Source organism: Anopheles maculipalpis, chromosome 2RL, assembly GCF_943734695.1.
Source record: "Anopheles maculipalpis chromosome 2RL, idAnoMacuDA_375_x, whole genome shotgun sequence".
Lineage (NCBI taxonomy): Eukaryota > Metazoa > Arthropoda > Insecta > Diptera > Culicidae > Anopheles > Anopheles maculipalpis.
Genome location: NC_064871.1, coordinates 80,285,683 through 80,308,714, shown reverse-complemented (window position 1 = coordinate 80,308,714; position 23,032 = coordinate 80,285,683). Strand labels below are relative to the sequence as shown.

General features: G+C 43.0%; 2 protein-coding genes across 2 annotated transcripts in view; one reads left to right on the top strand and one right to left on the bottom strand.

The window, feature by feature from the left end:
- LOC126567933 (MOXD1 homolog 2-like) overlaps positions 1–6,463 on the bottom strand; it is a 52,260-nt gene extending 45,797 nt beyond the window's left edge. The window contains exon 1 of the mRNA XM_050224303.1: positions 6,170–6,463. Coding sequence (XP_050080260.1) covers positions 6,170–6,463 — 294 coding nt within the window. The remainder of the gene's footprint in view (positions 1–6,169) is intronic.
- Positions 1–23,032, top strand: part of LOC126567958 (MOXD1 homolog 2-like) — a 507,834-nt gene that overhangs the window by 355,955 nt on the left and 128,847 nt on the right. The window lies entirely within an intron of this gene.

Here is a 23,032-nt window from a genome sequence, read left to right as displayed (position 1 = left end):
TCATTTGTGCCATCGGCATAAAGGTTCACTGTATGGAAAACTGCGGAAAAGGGCAAGCTTCCGTTTTCCGCAAACGTTTCAACTTTTTAATTGCGCATCGAATAAGGCTGCGTTGAGTTCTGGGCGCTTGTATTTTTTTTTTTGCTTCTCTTTTTCCCTTTTCAAGAGCAGCCAACCACTAGTCGCTGGAGACTTTCAAGGGGTATGTAAACTCCTGGAAGCTCCACTTTAACTACCGTATACCTTGAAAAGCGGAGAAACCACACACACTCACAAAAAAGCTCCTATTGTGGACCTTTTCTGCTACTTTTCCGTTCCATCGTGACGATGAGCCTGAAACCGATTCTCCTTTTTTCTCACTGGGGAAATTTTCTAATAACCGTGTGACGTTTAGCGCACCTTCACCAACTGATCTTCGAGCAGCGTCGGAATCGGTTCTTCAATGTGAAACAAAACGAAAAACGAAATGTCACGATGGTTGCGGTAGAAAAAAAAAAACAACATTAGGGGTGCGAAAAATGACCATTTTGCGGAAGAAAACCCCCCCAGATCCTAAACCCATTAACCACAGGGATTAGCATGTCCCCTCGTTGGAGCATATTTTTATCAGCCATTTGTTTGGTGGTGGAAAAGCAATTTTTGGAAGTCAGAAACACAAAAAGAAAACTTTGCCCCATAAAACTGAAACTCCACCACGGCAAGCGCTCACAGTGCTGCCACTCACGCAGTCAGTGAGTTTTTGGAGGGTTTTGTTGCCACCCCGCAAAAGCACGTCCTCGAACGATGGCCTGCTCCAACTCAATCTCCCTGTTGCGTTTTCAAGTGCGAGCTTTGTGTGGGGGGGGAAGGAAAGTTTTGCCTTTTAAATGATAAGAAACTTTGTTTTTTTCTTCCACTGCTTCACGAAAACGCGAAACAAACGTCGTGTGCGTTACGGTGCGAGTGCCTGGAGGTGGTGCCGATCGTGGTTTCGGTGGTGTTTGAGACCTGCGATAACAAATTCCACGCAATTCCACACCACCGGTAGACGACGGGTCGTATTTTGTTTGCCCCCAATGCAGGAGTTAGAGAAGATAATTGGAGAAGAGGGAAGCCCGCCAGACTTAAACCGATTCGCCAATTCATCTATCTATTGGAGTGGGGAACGGGACCTGGGTGGAACTGCTGGGGAACTTTTCGACAAACTTTTTCCACGAATTTCTCTTATCGGTGCGTAAAGAATCGGCTAGCGAGACACGCACATGCTGGCCTCCACACTCGGTTGGGCAATAATTGTTGCTGTGTTCTGTTTGCCCCCGGCGTGGATGAGGTTTTCCGAGATGATTGTCGGTCGTGGCTGTTCTCTTTACTTTTTTCCCACACCTGGAGGGTGTACCTGATTGCGTTGTTTTAACTTTGCCATCGATATGGTAATTGTAATTTGCTGGGTTGAGTAATGGGTCGAATAAATGGTGTTAGACAAAGACGCTATTTCTAGACGGATTATTACCGCCTGCTAGCTACGTCGACAATTATCTAATGGCCTACTAAATTTGCTGATACCACGTAGTTGGGTAGTCAGTCCTCAGCACAGGCAATTGATCCTGATAGGATTTCAACCCGGTCTTGTCGTATGAAGACCGCCAGGCGCCAATATGGCACCACGCAAGCCATCATACTTAATGTAAATAAAAATAAAATTATTCTTAGTTATTTATTTTCTTGACTGCCACAAGAACAGTAAATATGCTTCGTGATTGCTTATATCTTCCATCTTTTGTCGTTGAAAAATCTAAGTAAAATAAGTAACAATTAATGAAGGATTTTTCCTCCAATAGCCAAGTATTACTTCCATCAAAACCCTCACTAAGGTGCGGTTCTCGTACACTGCACTGTAAGTCCGAAAAAAAAAATCTGTCTCACCAACAGCAAGAGGCTACGGAGTCTTAACATTATTAATGACCTGCCCGTTTCCTGACGCTTACTCGCGCTCGCGCGCACAAAGTTGATGGCAAACTATCGCAAAGCCTCCAATCGTTTATTCGACGCTTTCTGGCAAAAAAATCCTACCCTCACGATATCCGCGCCCCAAAATAAATACAACCCAGGTGAAATCGGTGGTCATTTGTTTCTAACCTTCTAACCTAGCTCACCGACAGTATGTGTATGTGTATGGATCCGATGAAGCGTTTTGTTTATTCCGTCCGAAATACCATGCCGCATGACGCACCTTACATTTAGGATCTTGCTATTTGAAGGTGTTTTTTTTTGGACCATCGGCGCCGGCTGCAAAACTGCAGCAAGTAGAAGGTAGGGCTGTGAGGAGGAAGCAGTAAACTTTCCCCGCCACAAAGTGATTTATGACCACCATCACACCGCTACCATCACTCCGCTTCATTGATACAGGAGCAATTTTCCTGAGGGAACCGAAAGAAAAATAAACGGTCTGCGGCCGTTTCACGATACCGATGATCGAATCGCAGCGTTCGGTTGGAGTTTTTGTCCGGTGATAATGTTGTTTTGATACGCAACAGTACCTGACAAATCGCGTCTAAGCAAATCTCGAGCCCGACTGTTCCGGACGCAGGAAATGGAAATTCGAGTGGTTGCAATTAATTCACCCTCTTTTGTTAAGGACGGGAAAACTAATTAATACACTGCGATCAGGTGACTAATCCAAAACGGAGGGTTTGTAGTAGAACGCTTGGTCTTGTTTACCTACACCAGCGGTTACGAGCAGCATTGGTGGATATGAGCTAAACATTTGGAATTCGTTAGCATCGCTCGCTTTATAAACATTGCACCCCATAAGTTAGGATGATATAGTACGCGGAATAGGAAATGATGCTAACTGATTCGCACTAAATGGTTAAATTGTTTCACATCCTGACTCAGAACTCACATCCCAAGGCCACATGGGAGGAGCTTGGAGTTCGTGGAAATCAAAAATTCATTCATCATGCCCACACAGCGCCCACTAGAACGTCCGAATTGCTCGTGCCGGAGAAGAAACTTTAACCAAAAAAACTTCACCCTTGGAACGGTCTCTCTACAGCTCAGGCGTGCACATATCATCCAGCATGTACGCTTACGTCTGACAGTTTCATCTCCAGATTTTCGAGGAAAAAGTCAGCGTCAAACTTTATCCTCCTGCCCGAAAAACCCCGAGCCCAACTCACAACTGGAGCAATGACGTTTGCCTCCAGGGCTTCGCTAGCTCTCTATCTCGGCTAGTCACTAGCCGCATTCTGATGGAGGGGAAGAATTAATTTGTTTATTTGTGTAATATTTATGATACAATCATAACAACAATCATTTGCACGTAGATATGCATACCGCTTCGTGCGTGTGTCTGTGCATGGCAAATCCTTCGCATTTGCCAAACTACACAATGAACGTGAGCGTACGCCGGATTTCTAAGGCCCAACCCCGGCCGACAGCCGGCAGTACCTCGTCTAGCGAAAATTGTTGTTCGCTGACGTGAAACTTTTCCATCGTCAAAAAGGGTTTCGCTGGCCGGCTGGCTGTCGAGAACGGAGACGCCCAGAGATGATGAAGATACCCAGACGCTGGATTACCCAGCCAAGCGCACCCGGGGAACCTCATCCCAGCTTCGGGGAAGGGGTAGGGTTTTTTGGGTACAACGTTGGAACACCGGAACTGCAGAAGAAAGGCTCAACCAATTCTGACAGAGGGTTCTAACGGCGCGGATGGATCGCCTCACCGGTACATCGCTTCCCCAAAACTTTCCATGTAAGAGAACCGGTGGTGGTGGTGGTGACGGTAGTTCAAATCATAATCAGATTACGCGCGGTACATATGTGTACGTGTGTGCTGCGAACCGGACGGCTGCACCGTGCCAACCCTTAAATGATCCGATCAACGGATTATTTCGGGGTTCCGGCTCTAGTTGGAGGGAAGTTTTCTTCCGAATTCCGGAAAACTCCCTCCCATTGAACGGAAAATTTCACTTGCCACTACCAGAGCACATCGCTCAGACAGCCGTGCCAAAGGTTGAAATTAAGGCCGAAGGTTTTTGTTTTACCAAAGCTGGGTGAAAATATGTGTGCAGCCTCCGCTGTGCACTTGGCCGTACGAGCGAGATTCGGTGATTGGTAAAATGTTTTGCAGCCAGGGCCAGACTGTAAAACATACGCAACAGGGTGTTTTGGGTGGGAGAAAATTGTTTGCCAAGATTCTTTGAGCAAAGACTCGGCAAGATGGTGTTGGTCTCGATGAGGTGGGGAAAGATTTTAAATAAATATGTTGTACTTAGCTGTTTCCAATCAAAATATCGGAAGAGAAGAACAAAATGGCGAAATAATGACGGACGAAGCATTAGAAATGAATATAGAAAACTTCGTACATACCTCATTATAGATTTATGTTTGTATAAAATATTTTTATTTATTATTAAACGAACAATTCTAAATTATGCCTAATTTTGTACCATATTTATAAAGATTTATTTTAAAATATAGTCACCTCACGTGCAGTACGAATTGTAGATTTCATATTGTTAATTTTTTCGTTTTAATCGGGGTTTTCTTCGCTAGCTTTAGCTAGTTTAGATGAGGTGGCAAGTAAGAATAAAAATTGAGAAGTAATTAAAGGCATGGATATAGATATTATTTGATATTGTTGATATATGTCTATTTGGAATCTGGTATAAAAAAGTAGAGTAATTTTAATGCTTGATCTTAGAGTAACATTCGGCCATACACTACCCTTCCGTAAATTCTTAGCCACCATCGTCACCATTGAACAGCCATCATAATAATTGAACCAATGACAACCGGCATCAGCGGCCCTTCATGTTTAAAAGGGCTATACTGTCCGCCTGTCAGGCTCACTCATACTGCCTTATTGGTGTTATGTTCCCCATCTGATTCATCGATTGATCGCAATAACAGAGAACACTGATCAGTTACTCGGTATGCAGTTAGCTAAATGTTGGGAAAGAGCGTTCGAAATCTGACCGGAACATGATCAGAGATGCTAGCTGTTGGCTCTCAATAATGATGCAAGTGATTTTTTCTGGAGCTCGTTTCTTCTAAACCTTCTTCTGATATTATTACCCTCATTTTTGTGTATTTTCAATAAAGAAAACGAATCGAGTATTATTCTCACATACTTTATCGTTTCAAACGATGTAACTCGCAGAAATAAAAAGCAACTCTTGTAGACAATTTGGCTTTTAAAAAACTATTTGAACAACTCATAGAATTGCATGATTCTGAGTTGATATCAATAAATGCTCCTATACGTCGCAAACACTAAAATGGAAGAATTAACCTAGATCAATGCCACAAGGTTCGAAATTCATCAACTCTTAAAGCGAACTTAAACGATCACATCACAAAATCCCCAGGAAATCGAAACAACAAATGCACGACTTCCAGTAGCCAGCATGGAACAAAAATCTCCGTGTGTGTGAGTACGACGTAAACGAATGGAAAAAATCAATTTCTCTTTACTTTAGCCCAAACAAACAAGCGAGAACGATGCCTACTGGCCCAAGGCACAAGCACGCATTTATTATTCGCGTTCCCTTTTCTTTTTTCGATTTTTTGAACGTCCTTGTGCCCTTCACAACCGCTCCACTGTTCTACTGTTGAGGCAAGAATTAATTGGAGGTCATGGTAGAAGAGGGCCGGATTTGGATCCGTTCCCAATTTCTAAACGGTTTCGCATCACATTCTACACTGCGGGAAGTCAACCGCGCTGAAGAGACGGACTGGTATGTACGCGTTTTGCTGCTCGCAGCAGTGACGCAATCGTCTCCCACTAAGGAGGAACTCGGCTGATGAGGGAGGGGATGGCTTTTTTTTCTTCCTTGCTTTGTTTGCAACGCTCACCGCACAGTTCATGCTCAATTTCAATTGTAAATGCAAAACTTTTCCGCTCGAGGTTATGATGTGTAAAATCTACCTTTCCGCGTGCGAGCGTGTTGGATAAGTTTGGCCATCATCCGGCGGTGGTGTCAGGGTGCCAGATTTGCCAGTCGACTGAAGTTGAAGTGTGTACGGTTTATTGGTGTTGGATTTTTTTTTTCTCTATCTCTCTCGTTTTGATGCATTTCAATTGAAAATGCTTAGTTCTGAAGATTTAATAGGGATTTTTGATATTTTGGTTGGGAAATCTGAGTCAAGTTGATAAGGATTGGCTGGATGTCTAGATATTCACTCACCTGCAGATAGACATGTCCTTGTTCGATCCAACCGACAGCAACGTCCGCACCAACCAACGTTCCATCGCGCGAAAACCCAAGCCCCACGTATCCTAGGGTTCTCGCCTGTATCTCAAACGTCACCTCCTGACTTCCAACGCTCCAAAGCAGCCGATAGTTGGGATCAAAGTCCACCATGTGTTCCCATTGGGGTGCAGGTCCACTGGAACTTGCACAAAAACCGCACACTGTCACCAGCAGCAACACTACACTAGTTGCCCACATCCTGAGGCCACTGTTTCCCTGCACACGCATACTGAATGGCCCGAATATTCCCGATTGGGGACTTTTCACCTGTTTAAAACACACACACACGCACGCTCACAAAAACCCTTTAGCTAACACCTTGGGGCCACTATCACTTTCCACACACTGTCACCAGCGATTGTAGGTTGCAAAATTTCTGCACCACAATTTAAGCTCCAGGCTGAGTTTTTGCGTTGAGTCCACGCACTGTCACTGCTACTACCTGAAGTCAACCGCAAGACATCACCATCTGAAACGGAATGCAAGACGAGTGATCAGTTTTTATACACACAACAGAGCAGTACCGTGCAGTCGTTGCAGCTCCAGCACACCAGGATGCTCCATGGCGACATACTGCAGTGCATCGCTCGCGGCTAGTTTCATTTTATCTACATCATTAATTATGATACAGAGTGGTTCGGGTCGGAATGGTTTCTTCGTCTATTACGCTACTATGTTTTGGGGGGTTCGTCAATGGAGATAGAGCGAGAGCGAGAGAGAGACAGAGAGAGACAGTGAGGAAGGGCGTGAAACCAATGTGGAGCATCGTTGGAAAGTGTCACTTGTTATAAATTAGTCTTAATTTAATGTGGCTACATAGACAACATCGCGGGCGCGTGTACGACTCACATAAAGACACAGACAGACATCGGAGCCAGCGTGCGTATGTCTGCAAACAGGCGGATGATGACGATGGTACGATATTTGTGTGCGAGTTACAATCGTAACCGCGGGAGTGCAACACTTGCATTTGCACATACCGCGCTGGAAAAGAAGGAAGGAATGTGGTTCGACCCTCTCTATTCCCCTCTCCGGTAAAACCTTTGGCGACCTTGTCTTGTCCATACTTTCTTTCCAGCAGCAGCAGTTGCTGCTCGCAACAGTGCATCTGGCTAGAACACTTTCTTTAACACGGGAAGCTTCACGGGGCGAGTCCGATAAGACGGACACGCTGACACATAAAATTAACTGTCGCCCCGTGATAAGAACGGCAGCAGTAGTGTGAAGTATGCACTGCACTTGTTCTTTGCTGCTCGGTGATGAACGCTCACGGCTGGTTGGGATGGGGGTGGGAAATTAAGAAATTAATTTATTTTCCAACAATAAAACGCTACGCGTACGGTTGCGGTGCATAGAGAACTGTGCCACGCGAAGCGATACCGCGGGATGACAAATGAGGAATAGGTCAAGACGTTTTTCTTCGTAGGTTAAGGAACGAAAGTTGGTTGCCTTGCGTCCATCTGTGATGTAGGTGCATTAGTATTTAGTACTTTCTTTTTCTAGTGCTAACTTTCGATTTAAAGTATTTTACTATCTTTTTATTGATAATACTGTGATTATAGTGAAGGTGTTTAAGTGTTTTTGACTAGGATAATTAAAAGGAAACTTTAAAATTTAATGTGTTTGAGGGAAGGTACCTCAGAAGGCTTTTTTAAGAAATAAAATTACCTTTTTTAACTAAATTAAACTCAGGATTCGAATATCATTTACTTCTTACTTTAATTTTCTAGGCACTCTTCATAGGTCTTTAGTAAAAAAATCCTCTTTAGTCCAGCGAATCAAATTAGAAAAGTTTAGATTAAATTTCGAGAGAATGACTTTTGAAAGATTTCATACTTGTTCTGTCTTGTCAACACCGCTTGTGATGATTTACTAAGGATCAATAATGATAGGACATTTCCTCATTTTTCTTTGCCTTATCCTGAGAATAATCCGTTGAAACACAACACCTATTTTCAAAATATTATCTTCAAAATGGAAGGCTTGTTTCGTAACATTAGCTCTTAAGAAATACTCGGACGACGTCGAGAAAACATTACTAGATGTTTTGTCTATAAATTATTTATCACACCTTAGGGACATGATCGCTATAAAGAGCGTCGTTCTTGAAGATGATGCTCAGAAAGGATTCTTTACTGTGTACAAGCTACTGAAGAATGTGACTCCTTTTAGGAATGTCTCCAATGGATTAGTTCCAATATTTTGCAAGAGGCTTACGCTTTCTATTGAAGCAAGTCATGTTATAAGAATAATAACGGACAAAACAAACTTTGACAGCTAGAAATCATGGGATTCATATTGTGTTTGCTTAGCTCCCGGGTTAGTCTTAGTCTTTTTGTTGTATACCTAACAAAAATCGTATTGAAATTGTTTAAAAGATTTTAAATTTTGGTCATGGTTTTTTAGACCAATGTTTTGCCGTTCCAAGCCTCATGAAGAGTTGTAAAATGTAACACATAGTAAGTTAAATCGATCAAAAGCATCTGCTTTTAAATGATCCTGATAGGTAAGAAACCATGGTTTATAGTTTTGTTAATACTTGGATCAAAGTTTCTTCTGATAGAATCAGAAAAAAATAAAAGCTTCTGCAAGAATCTTGATAATTTTAGGTGTATGTTTTAATTTCATTTTATCTCGTTCGGACTTCACTTCTTTCTTACTCATCAAAATGGAAACTTACCTACTATTAAGCTTTATTTGTTTTGCGCTGCACAGCAGATTATTTGCATTGTTTGATTTGCATTGTGCAAAGAAAATTTACATCACATTCAAAAGAAAACCGCACCTTTTTTCCACACAGAAACACACATAAAATACGATACTGCTGCTAAACATCAGTGCTACAAAGAAGCAAAAAAAAACCCACAAACAAAACAAAACATAAAGGAAAAGCTTTACTGTGCGAACAAAGCAGCAATGGTATTTTTTTCCCCCATTTTCTAAGAAACCTTTTCATCAGTTCCGCGTCAAAAGGCCACATCCCACACACACACATACACCCACACTTACTCAGAAGTGTGTAGAAAAGGTTGTGGTGAACAATTTTTCGACAATTACGAGTCAAAAAGTGTTTCCGTTTTTCGCTTCCACACCGCTTACTCCTCCCGGAGCGAAATTTCCTTTAGTTTTCCTTCCCTTCATTTTTCTCTTCTCACGCACATGAAAACAATGCGGCACAGCTTCTAGCGCCCACTTTTGCCGCTGGTCCACGCTTCCTGGTGATAAAGAAAATCTTCCTACAACGCGCCGAGCGCTTTACAAATTCAAATAATGTCCGCTCGAGTGGTCCACAGGGTTTGGGAAACTTCCTTTGGATGGGATGGGTCTCGTAAGAGAAAAAAGAAAGCAGAATCCAGCTTGTCAACACACACACACACACAGATTTACAAGTGGGTGCTTGGTAGGTGCTTCGGCGCTGGGGAAGAAATACCGGCACAGCAGCCGGTACCAATGCGGCACACTCTTCATTGAAAGTCGATGAGATGGATAACCGACCGCAAGGAGGACCCTCTGGAAAAAGCTCGACAATCTGCATGAAAGCTGACAAAACCGGCCTGAAGTGCGCAGGTTATGGGCTCAGTGAAGAGCCATGGTGAAGAGGTTACCTGCTTACGCTTACGCTTCGTCTCGGTTCGTGCCCCGGAGGAACACTTGACGATAGGAAAAAGCAACTTGATGTTAAACAAAACACAAAATGAGGCATTGGACTTTCGCTCTCGTGTGACTTGTTAGAGATTGTGGGCAAATTCTTTTTTCTATTTTTCGGGGAAATAAAAAAGCTAAAACATTTCATTGTAACCACACAATAAAATGATAACATCCCACTCGGAAACCAGCGAGTGTGCTGGGTATTTGAATGTGATTGAGTCCTTCAGTAAGGGCACCAGACCACCAACCACCAGCAACACAATGTAGCTAACGAAAAATAGAAACCTCTAGTACACATGTTTCTAGCATGTGTTTTTCACCGTCCCCATCCCGAAGCAGCATGAAGTGTGTGAATTCTAGTCATGCGTAAACATGTGTCATCTTCTTTTACTACACACACACACACTCACACAAAAATGAAGGAAAATCGCCTACGGGAAAACCGAAAGTATGTTACTTACGGATTCAATGAGCAGCGCACAGTCAACTTCACGTTCCCTCAAGTCCTCCGAAAAGCAATGTCGGCAAAAGAATTGTCCTACGTCCATTGTTATTCATAATGTCGTTTGATGAAAATCGTCTGCAAAACGCATTATTTCCAAGCCACGGCTAGCGCATATCTGCTGCCATCTGTCGTTCGCATGAATTCCTGCCATTAGGTAAGGCAAAATTTACAGAGTTCGTAACCACAGTGGAAGATTGTGCAACGAATTTTAACGGAAAATTAATCGTTTGATAAAATTTTGCGACTGTTTGCTACTCAATGGCTTTTTGTTTCATTCTGTTTGAATTGTCAAAGAAAATTAAATGTTATAGAAAACTACAGAAATACTAACAATACCGTTCTTTTCTGCTGTTCTATTGACGGTTTTCTCCACAATTTTATCCAAAATAATTAGCTTTAATTTAATTTTTTATCCTTATTGGAACATTATGTTGATGCAGACAATTTTAGGAGCCTTTTTTTATTTGCGTTTTGATTACAAAATATTCTTTAGCTATTCGAAATTATGTTTTAGTTACGCCTTATTGTATGCAGTTCAATGCGATGATTGTATAAAGATATTAATTTTTCCTGAGCTTTAACGCTATGCAGTTTGAATAGTCAATAAATTTAAGCTACTAGAAGTCAAATCACTGGAACTTAAGGAATTTTCAGAGAAAAAATATAAGCATTAAATTAAATATTAAATGTTTAAATAAAAGAAATAAACTTTAACTAGGCAAAACAATGTTCATCACCTTTTTTGTTAATTCGATCGAATAGCTTTGCTCTAAAACTAAAAGCACAAACCATAATACAACGTGAAAGATCAACTCCTGGGAAAGGCGTTTTTAATGAAGAATCTGTTTCTGCCGGAAATCAAAGCTCGTATGCAAACGAAGCATTCTGAAGGATTTCCCCGAACTAATTGATCTATTCTGTAGTATGGTGAAGAACCCTGCTTTCACCTTATCGAAATTGCTGACACTTGTAGACGGTACGGAACGTCTACTCACTCCCCGGAGGGCATCCTTATTGCGACACAACGAGCACCATCATCATCATCATCATCATAATGCGTACCACCTCACCCAGCATGGGAAGAATCCCCATCGTCCTTGAACCACAAAGCTCCCACACAAGCAGCGAAGAGCTCGATTTTGATTCCAGCTACCGCAAAGCATGCCCATTTATCAAACACAAAACACTAGCTGGTGTTTCACCATTTCCCTCCGTGCGCGTACCGACGCGTCCTTATCGCCGCGCTCCTTATCGGTCAGTTTAACTCCCACCACTGCCTCGGCAACGAAAAATGAAAAAAAGCTCCTCTTTTTATAATGAAAAATTCCAAAATCTTGCGCCTGTCTGTATTGGTTTTGTTTGCATATTTTAAGGATCTTCGGACCCGCCCAAACAACCATCAACCATCACCTCATCGCGATCGCACCGTTTTGCCTGTGGAGAACTTTTTTCTTCTTCTACGGATGGAAACCTTCAAAGTACACTTGATCCGTGCGAGGCACCGCAAAAACCGTCCTGCCCATGCTGCTCGTTGTAAATCAATTTCACTCACTTTTAGACATATTTTTAGCAGCTCGTTGAAAATTCGTTCAAGTTCCTCCACCGACACCGAAGTGAAAAGATGTGTTTTTGTTGTGCGCGTCTAGTCTGTTGAATTCTTGAGCAAGCGCAAGCGAAGAAGGCAGCTGTTTTTTTTTTTGTTGCTCCTGCTATTTTTTGCTTTGCCACTTGAAAAGCTTCTTAGAAACAGCTAATATGCCAACAACAAACGCACGTCTCTACTGTTGCGCGTTTACCAGAGGCAAGCTCGAGTGCGTAAAGTTTATTTACACACGCGGCACGGCATTGAGCTGAAGATTCTTGGAGAAAATGAAGCTTACCGAGGGCTTCAGTTTTCGGCGGCTAACAAACATCAACGCACCGAGTTGAGGTGGCACGAAACCTTGCCCCATATAGCTGCCGACAAAACACGACAAAGGCGGGATTATGACTTTTGGCGAATATGTTAATTAAATTGAAACATGATTGCTTACAGATTCTTTTTCCGGGGTAAAACTGATCGTTTGAATGGGTTGCGAAATCGCTGGCAATGAGCACGATTTAAGGCACTCGATTCGGTTGGTTGGCAAAGGGCGAGCAGTTAAGTCGCGCAACCGCTCGAAGCCTTAAAGCTTGGCTGACGACACCTACGCTTCAAATTAACTCGCTACCCAGCAATGTACACCAACGCACCGAATCGATTTCATTTGCTAAAACCAGACCCGGTCGGTGTCGAGATGGTGACGAGAATTTTCCAACTCGGGGCAAAAGTTTGGCGCGCGATGAAAGCTTCCGCTGGGCGGCTGTCGTCGTGGGAGTTGAGAGTTTTTAATTAAATCAACGAGAGGTTCACTTTACTCTGTGGCGGAACTGGTTGAATGTGCATTAGAATAATTGAGACACTTTTCGGTTGGATGAATGGTGTGTGTGTGTGCGTGCGTGGTTTGATATTGATTGGGGTGACATCACACTGTGTGGGTGGGAGTGAAAATGTAAATTTTAAATTTTTGTATTCCCAGGATGGTACGAAAATTGGTTCGGAAACTCTACAGCAGCCTATTTTAAGCCTGTAGCGAACTAATCGATATAATTGAATTTCCGAAAGGAAAATTATTTCCAGAATTTTACTCATGCATGTGCGTTGGTCAGCCAAAAATAAATATTAATAATATTTTTTCTTAAAATGGTCAATTCATTTCAAACATATTAATTGGGTGAAAATAAAAACTATAGATCTAAAATGATTTTTTCGCAGGTAGCACAACCTTTGACATTTCGCAACGGGAAAAACCGTTTCACAAACAGAATTCTTCAACAGCAACACTCATCAAAAGAATTCCAAAATTTTGTTGAATTTTTAGTTTTGCTAGGTAATTAAGCTTGAATATGGCTGTTGTCATTTCATTTCTCCTCATCAAAAACATTTGAAAGAAAACTGGACAATACTTTATTCAAAAAAGGCGAACAAACAGATATTTCAACATTGGAATAAAATTGTTTTTATTGTCCTGTGTACGGTTTGTCTAATATTATTTTGATCCAAACACACTTCAATGAAACATTTAAGCCATAACTCGACAATTTTTCTCAATAGGTCACTAGAAAACACTCTAAATAGGCCAAATAAAATAACCTCCTTCCACCTGCAAACCCCTTTTTATTCATCCCGTGGGAAGCTCCCTGAGTGCTGTTGGAAATAAATTTGCCACCCGTAACCCGCACCTCGCCTTCACATGGGCCCTATGGAGTGGAGTTGAGTTTCTCTGGTGCATCATTAAAATGTTTAACTGGAGTTTTTTTTTTTGGTTCTCACCCTCCTTCAGAATGAAAAATTTCTATTCACCAGCAGTACCTCACTCAACCATACCGTACATACACACACACATCAACGGGAGTACAATTTATTGATCTAAATGTGAAAAAATATTGGTACCTAAATGTGTACCTCACACACACACACACGTTTCCAAAAATACCGAAAAAAGTAAACACGCGCACCTTCTAAAATGTGTTCACCTAGAAATAGCCACGAAAAATTACGGTGTCAAAGCAGCAGCAGCAGCAGCAGCAGCCAGGGGAAAATAAGGCGAAAAGGTGAAAACCAACCATCAGCGAATCAGAAACGTGCTTTGCTCCCTGTACACCTTAACCTCCTGTGTGAGTATAAGTATGCTGAACAAGCGAAAAAATTCATACATCGTACCACTCGGTCGGTGTGTTCGCATTACCTTGCTTTTCCAAACCGGCACCATGTGCATCGTTGTGTTCACAGTCCGTTTCGTTTGCTCGCTGTGGGTTAGAATGTGTTTTGAACCTCTTATTCCTGGTGGGAACGTTTGAGGGAAGAGTTTAGAGTAAATACTTCACGCAGGTATGTCCAGGGTTTGGGGAATTCGAGGGACGAAGTGGATGTGTGAGTTTCATCCCCTCAAGTACTCTCACTCTCGTCTGTCTTGCGCTTGCGGGAGGGGGAAAAAAAGTTGGTTTACGTTTCAAAATCAGTCGGAACTACAAACGAACTTGAGCAATACACACCACACACATTTATACATACTCACACGAGCGATTGAAAATTTGCTCCAAAAGTAACCCTTTTACGGTTCATCGTACCGTAAATTGCACCAACACAGAAAAACTGGAAGCGAAAGACACCTCGATGGAGGCGCCCAGTACACGGTACGCTTATTCGGTACTTTCCGATTATATGTGCGCTTACAAAAGGGAAAGAAATCTGCAATTGCAATGGGAATGAGGTTACGAAGGAAAAGGAAAGCAAAAAGACCCGTATCCCGATAAAAACACAGACCTCAATGTTGTTCCGTTCTGTTGTAAAATGTGATTCCCTGCTCTAGAACACAGGCAACGCTTTTGCACCAAAAATTTATCGTATCGGAATTTAAATGAGTTTCCAACTGCTTTTCCTGCTCGAATTTGAATAGCCGAGCTATGGTGGGTACCCCTTTTTGAAGGAGGTTTTCCGGGTAACGGGAGGTTAAACCGAGAAGCAGAATAAGAAAACCCATAAAACTAGCCCTTTGCTTAAGCGTGCCCACCATGCGGGGAGGAAAAGGAAAATCGGAAAACGAGAGGGAACCCAAAATTATACCCCTTTTTGGTACGCCAACGCCAACGCTGTCGATTTGGTTAGGGAGATCCTACCGTCCACCTACTTTTGCCTTTTCTTTTTTTCCACGGACGAAAACGGAATCCTCTCAGGGACTGAGGTGGGAAAAATAAGGAGAGAGGGTAGGTAAAACAGAAGTGGAGTTCCACACAAACATCCCATCGACAATAAATCGATTTATAAAATATTACTAAACTTGAAAACTGGTGGCACGGTAAGGCAACACAGGAAGCTAGTTAAGTTTATGGCTAGCTGGAAATCAATAGCCCGAATCCGAACTCTTTGGTCGCTCTTTCGCTGTGGGTACTGCTGTTGTATTGAACGTGAAGAAATCCCTGGCTGTGAGAAGTAATCGGAAAAATTTTGGAATCGGAAAAAGCTCATTTCGCATGCAAAAGCAAGGACACTGGCAAAAAAAGGGGGCAGCAAATGGTAAGGATGTTCTATTTTATCGATAAATTGACTCAAAAGGTACCTCAGGTTAGCGTGCCTCAGGTACGGCCACTCCTGAATCCCTACTCAACGACCGAAACCGTTTTTCACTAGCACTGCGACAAAGCGGCATACATCTTCTCGAACTCGAAATACTTGACCTAGTGTACCGATACCGGATTTTCTGGCGCAAGCAAACATCGCCAGCAAAATGTCCGCAATGTCTGCAGTTGAATTAAATGTCCTGCTAGAACCCGTGCTTATCTGCACATGAAACACAACTTTACTCTAATCTGCTTTTCCTCTCCCTTTCTTGCTGTTTCTCTTGCTCTCTCACACACACACACACTATCTTGCGCTGCGCCTCCATTGTGCAAGAGCAGAGAAGTCTCCTGGCCGCGGTCAGGAAAGCTCTTCAAAGCCTGGACGGCAAAAGGCTGTACAAGATGCACCACCGAGCAAAGAAAAGAGGAACTCCGCCAGAAAGCTAACAGTCAGATACCGTGGCGTATCGAGCGAAGACTTCAAGGTACCGGGCACAGTCGGGCAAAGTGAGAAAAATAGCTTTTAATTAATTTCTATTTGTTCAAATGAGTTTATCCGAGGCCTCCGCTTGGGTGTTTTCTTTTTTTTTCGAAGCGATCAAGCTACGTTCACCCAAAAAGGTTCAAGGCCTTTCTTGCAATTCACTATCCTGGGAAGGCTCCGGAATGCTTTGTGGTGTGCTCTTAATTTCATACTAAAGCGGATAAATGAGACCATTTCCCAGCCGCGGCGGCTTCGTTCGGTGTCGGAGAAATGCTGGCGTTTGTAGCACCCGGCCAGGTATCACCTTTACGCTGCCTGCTAAAGGAAAACTTTGGAATGTTATGGTTTCGAAGCGCACACACACACACAAACCTTGCCGACCGAGCCGACAAGATGTCCGAGAGATTCACGACAACGAAATTAGGTCGATTTTAGTTGCTTTCCGGGATGTCTTCTCTCTCCGCTTTGACTGTCTGTCATGGGAAGATGTCTTGGGTGGTGGAGGAGAGTCTTTGTGTTGAAACAGCTTCATTCGAATGGGAGCATTGTTTATGGTGAGATTTGATAATCAGTCTGGATTATCATGGATTGTATGGGGTGTTTTTTGGGATTGGGTAGTTAGTGGAACTTTGGAAGGCCGTTCCGAACTTCTCAGAAGGGCATGCAGAAATCAAAACTCATGATGTAGTTGTTCTGGATACAATTGGGTGATTTTTATAGATGATAGGGGATAAACGGTATTATCTGTAGTCTTTGAGGATTATAGTGTTATCCTTCTGATATTTAAAAGCTCGCAGTAGTGCTTTTTTATTCATCGTGATTATTTCAGGACAATTATGAACAGTCGTCCAGCATCATTCGTTTAAATATTAAATCACTACTTTATTAATACCAAACTATTCTACAAATATCAGGTTTTACCTTCATTAGGTCTTTTACTTCAGCTAAAGTATATCTCAATTTGTAAGAATTCATCAAGAAATTTCTCAAGTCTTGAAACACTTCTCAAAACATTTACATCAATTTTTCAACGCCATCACTTTCTTCCTTCAATATTGAATAGCCAAGGAAACTTCCACACCCATTTCTTTAAAGCGTTTCCAATTCCATCACTTCACATTGAACATTCCTTCGAATTTGTTCCTTCAAACGCACCCGCAGGCACATCACCTCGTTTCGGAATTGATTTTTCCGCCCGGTCGTCGAAATATGTCCTCCTTCCGCTTGGGAGGAACCCTCGCCGACCATCGTACATTCTGGTCATTCCGGAGCCGCTTTATTAGATTGAGAGCCATTTGTCTCGTGTTCGTGTATCCGTCCTCACCGCCACTAGTCAAGACATGCCTCGCCCCCGGTTTGGTGTATCGGTTTGTGTCCTAACACAAGCCAGCATCGAATGTCCCGAAGGCATCGGTATCGGTTTTCTGAGTATGCCTTTTTTTATCGATTCAACCATCGCTTCTCTCGCTCACATACTCACAACACTCCTAGCCAGTGCAAAAGCAACGGTCAATGGCATCGGAAAGTCCCTCCCGAAAGACGTTTAGGTTCAACAATAATCCTAACAGCAATAATCGTTCGAATTATTGCTCTTCAAAATTACCCTCAGGTTAGTGATAAAATCAAATGTTATCCACTTGCCGGCTTACCCTCGTGTTTGAAATGTGTTGGCAAGTTCGTGGCTCGTCACTACAAGCAACTTCTTGCGGGTTTCTTTTTTATTGTATCACCAACCAACCCTAAATGGTTCAACCTTAAAGGCGCAGCTTGGCGTACCGGAAAACCGAGGAAGTAAAAAATCAATTGTGTGATCAAGTTCGTAAAAACGGGCGCACACGTCATTACCGGTGATGAGTTCCATTCTTTGATTAATTTTCCAACGATTTTCCAACCGGATTTGGACCAAGAACAAATACCCAACACACAAACACCCACATGAAGAGCGGGGGTCGTGCTTGAAGTTGAAGTATGCGAAAAAAAAAATTGGGTCAACGAACCTGTACGATGGATCGAAGTAAATCGATCGAACAGCTTTACCAACCCACAGCAAACCGGAACCGGCATGATTGACTGCGGATATTCCGGTTCGGCTCGTGATCCATCCAATCACTGCTGAATTCACCTTCTTCTTCTTTCTACAATGAAAAAATTGTGAGGACACAGTACCTCCATTAAAAAAAATTCTCCCAGTCACCGATACTTTATATAAATACATTTTTCACTCATTCCTTTCCTCCGGATTCTTCGGATTATTATTTGCTAGCCCTTCGAGAGGGTTTTCCGGTCGGAAATGGTGGTTTGAGGAAGAGCAATGCTCCGACGTATGTGTGTATGGTTGACTCTAGGGCATTACTTCAAATCGAGGCCCAGTGAAGTATATTCTCCACTGACCGGGAAACGGACAGTCCGTTAGCAGGCACTCCGAGTGTCTACAGAAATAAAATGTAATCCCAGGTGATTAACCTTTTTCCAGGGTACCACAATCCAGAATCCATTTCACTTTAAATGGTTCAATTTCTGTGTGTTAACTTTGGCGACGTTTAAAATCTTGTGGGATTTGCGTACATTTGTTTTTTTCGAAATACGCGTTTCGGGAGCAAAAGTTTTGACAGTTTTGTCTTCTTTTATTTGTTACTAAATGGGGAGAACGATGCTCTGCACACACTAACTTCCTACTAGACACAACACAGGAAGTAATTTAAAAACTTTGTCGACCACTTAGCAGGGAACGTTGCTCTTTGTGTGTTCTTGGGAAGTCCTCAGGAGTTGTCTTTGTCTATATTGAAATCAAAACCCCACTGTTCAATACATGTAATCGATCAGCGTTAGGCACAAATCGAGCATCAATCCCGATTGCCTTTCCGACCACGTAAACCATACACCTTTAAGGAATGTTTAATCATATCCTTATATGTAGAAGCAAAGCCCTTCAATTCCTTCAGTTCCAGTTCCAAAAGAACATCATCGTCATGTTTGCCAAACGCTCAAGACGTCTAATTAGACGTCTGTCCAGTGCACGGTATGTATGGAACGAGTTCATCTAACAGCCACGAGACGTGCACTGCGTAACAAATATATGTAGGAGAGGGTAAGTTTCCTTTCGTACTAGCGTTCCCGGTACTCGAATTGGCAGCAGAATAACCCTCCAACCTGAAACTCCCCGATTCGCAACAGACTGCCGGGTAATTCTACACCCTTGCATTGATCCGCTGATTCTGGTGGCCACGTGGCGAGGCTTGTAATTAAATAAAATTCCTTAATACCCCACACTAAGCCGACAAAATTATGGATTTGCTCCTGGTTTCGATCAGCGAACCAAGAAACCAATCAGCTTGATAAGGGACTGTGTTTGTCGAGACAAGCTGCACGTGGTTCACCCAATAAACGAAAGCCGTATCGATCGTCTGTTTAGAAGAAGCAGTGCGGGCCGCTAGCACACGCGTAATACGGCATCATTCATCTTGAGTGTGGCCTCGACTACTGCTCTTGCTGCTAGATGGAAGCTGGTAGAATATTTCAGCGCAGATTTAGCATAAATTATCAAACGAAAACACACTACCACGCGCCCACACACATCGACACCACCATATCACAGACAAAACGGTTCGTGATGATGTGCTGATGGTGCAAAGTTGCGAATAGACAGCACAGCGCGGGCAGGCACGCCAGACAAACGGCAAAGGCGCGTGCTCGGACGATAATATTCTAATTTAAATCTCTCACACACTATCCCGAAAACATAAATTAAAACAACTTGAAATGCGCTTCTTGGAACGGAATCTTGCAAATGGCAAAGTGTTTGGTTGCTAGGTGCTTTTGAGCTTGCGTTTTGATGCTGCTGAGACTAAATTATGCATCGTGTATTGCACCGAACTGGATTAGCAGTGGATGGAAGGAAACGGTTTCAACGCATTAGAATAAACATCTTAACGATACGTTTTAAGTTATCGCAATGCAATGGAGTAAATGAATAGCTTGCAGCGAAATTTTTGATACTAGTCAGTATTCATTAAGGGGAATGGATTTGAAACCCGGTCCTTTTTCGTATGAAAATCGACACTGCTGTCGCCTCTATTCTCTGCTACTCCTTTAAATGACTCTAGGATTGTAGCTGCTGTTAAGTGAAGCAACAGAAATGAATGTCCTATCAGTAGCATCTACAAAAGCCTTCGGGTTGTTTCTTATAAAAATAGATTATAATCCTTCATAAGTACCAGGTCTCGTGTTGACGTAGCTCAAGAAGTAATAGATACCCCTAGCAGCAACCCCAAATCTAAAGAAAATGACATATGATTTTCCATAGCAATAAAGACTAGTGTTCACTACTCTGCTCAGTTTTACACTAGAGACTCCACAAACAGGAAGTGATTTAGTAGTCTCTCAGTAACTATCACATTACAAATTATGCTTCTGCCATCCCAACACAACAAACTAATGGCACTGCCGTACCACTTCCCATCTAGTTCCCTGCTAGGTAAAAAGAAAACTGAAACATCAAAATTTAAATAAACTCTCAACATGTTACAGATTACTTTCGCTCGATAAGAAGGCAAACCTCAGACACGACCAGTCCCTTAAAATGTGCACAACATTTACATCAACACGCTCGGAAGCGTTCTGCATCCTGGCGAACCGATCCCGCAGGAACAAGCGCACAAAAAGTTACCCTGAGTGGTCGCTCATTTCCATGCAATTTCCACAGCAAAAAGCTACCGAACTCGGGCCGCATCTTATCTCCGATCCACGGGCCATGAGCGTGCCTGGGCACTCGTACCGGCACCACATACAGACGGTACCATCAAAGCAAAAGTGCTTGACGACATCACAGGCGAATGCATCATCCTCATCGTCAGCTGCCGCCGCAGTACATTGGTGCTTGCATGTTGTCAGGTAAACATTGCTTTAATGTTCTTATTTTCAATTTGCAAGCAACCCGACCAGTGTTGCCAACCGCCCGCTAGTACACTCCAAACCTCGGTCGCTTGCATACGCCTGAACCGGTCTGGATATAGGTCATCGATGTTGCACGTTGCACCTACCGAACCCGGTTCCGTCCTTTCTACCGCAACCGAACCGCTTCCCAGTGCTTTTTGCGTTCATCCCGAACGACACGACAAGACCACTTGTCCTCCGGATTTAACAACATGCAGCGGATAGTATGGGAGTGCTCGGTTGTGTATGATGTGCCTCGTTTGGTAGGCTGCAACCGTAAAAGGGGACATAAAATATTATCGGCAAAATAATATTTAAAACAAAAAGAAGCAGAATCACAATAAACGACAATCTGACGCGTGTTCTGTCAAAATAATTAATTTAAAATTCACTCCAGGAACAGGGCCGCCCGTTTCGCCGCGTACAGGACTGGACGGAAACAGCTACTCCCGGGGCGCTTCACCGTACATTCGAACACAATCCGCTTCCGATTTCGATACCGTCGTGTACGTGTGTGCTGCAGTGTGCCAAACCATTATTCGCAGCTGACGGATATTATGTGAGGTTACTCGCGTACAGTCGCGGGCGACAGTTGGACAGTCCCGGATGCGTACGTGGGAAAGACGATTTAATTAATTTATTTATGATAATACGATGACTTGTTGTACCCGTGAAGCCTGGGAAGCTTGGCCAATGTCCTGATTCCTTTCCGGGTTTTGAACGATGAAAAGGATCCGAAACTGTCAGGTCTTCCAGCGGGCCTAATTATGTTGCTTCACGCACAGCCCACTGTGCCCCCCAATTTTATCACGGGCGAAAGCGGGAATCGAGCGGGTGGCGAAGAGTATTCAATTCTCGCAACCTCATAATCACTCCATAATGATGTGAGTGTTGATTGATTTGCTAATGTTTCGATCGCTTTTCAGGCTTTCGCAGGAGTTGGAGGAAGAAGGATATTGCTAGGACACGCTGCCATTCTTCGACCCTCCGCACGCCATCTATTCCACTCTACGCGTTAACGATTAACATCAATTAAAGGATTTGTGTCGACGGGATACGGGGATACCCCCTTGTCACAGGTACCGGTACGTCACGTCAAGATGGCACAAGTCAACAGTCATCGGGAGAACCTTGCATGGGCGTACATTATTGATCGGTCGTACAAGATTGGACCAGGACACGAGTTTCAACCGTCCATCGCTTCCATCGACCGATTCCCCAATCACTCAATAAATCGCATGACCTGAATTGCAGATGAAGTCACGTAATGGATTGAACTTTTCGCAGGACAGCACAGGACGCAGTTTCGGGAACGAGGGGTATCGTCGTGTTTTGCCCATCCCACGGTGTCACCGGGTCACCCGGTTCGCGATATGGATTCACCGGGCAGGCGAATGTTTTGCTTATACAGTGTGATTATCATTTTAATGCGCATTACGGTGCTGCCTCACGTGGAAATTAAAATCAAACATTTCCCGCGGAACCGACAGCGATCGGGACAGCGTTACAGAAATTGTGCAATAATTTTCCCCGTGGTGCATACTGCAGGATGCCGATTGCGGTTTGATGCGCTTTAATGGGGTTTTGCAGAGATGCGTATGAATTAGTGTTTTACCGGGAAAAGCTATTGGCATGCCTGTCAAGTACTGCAATTCAATGACGACATATTTTAGTACAGACGGCATACAATTTTAGCAGAAAAACAGAGTTTTATGATACAAAAAATGTTTTGATCATCATGACAGAGAATTAAATTCATGGATTGCAAACTAACACATTATAACGTCAGTTGGTCTTCACTTTCCAAAATTAATATTACATATTTTTATATTATTAATATTTTTATCACATCGTTCATCATGCACAGTTGACTCGAAATGGCTTTTGTATCCAGTAATAGGGGCAGGAAAGATTGATTGGTTCAAGGATACAGGTTAAAATAGATTTTCAAACATTATTTCTAATATACTCATCAATTACAGATTATAGATTCAAGGTCCAGTTTCAGTTATGTATAGTCCAGCCAAACCCAGTCATTATTACATTGTACTAAGCTGATGTACGAGGCGTTCATCCGACTGAAACGCAG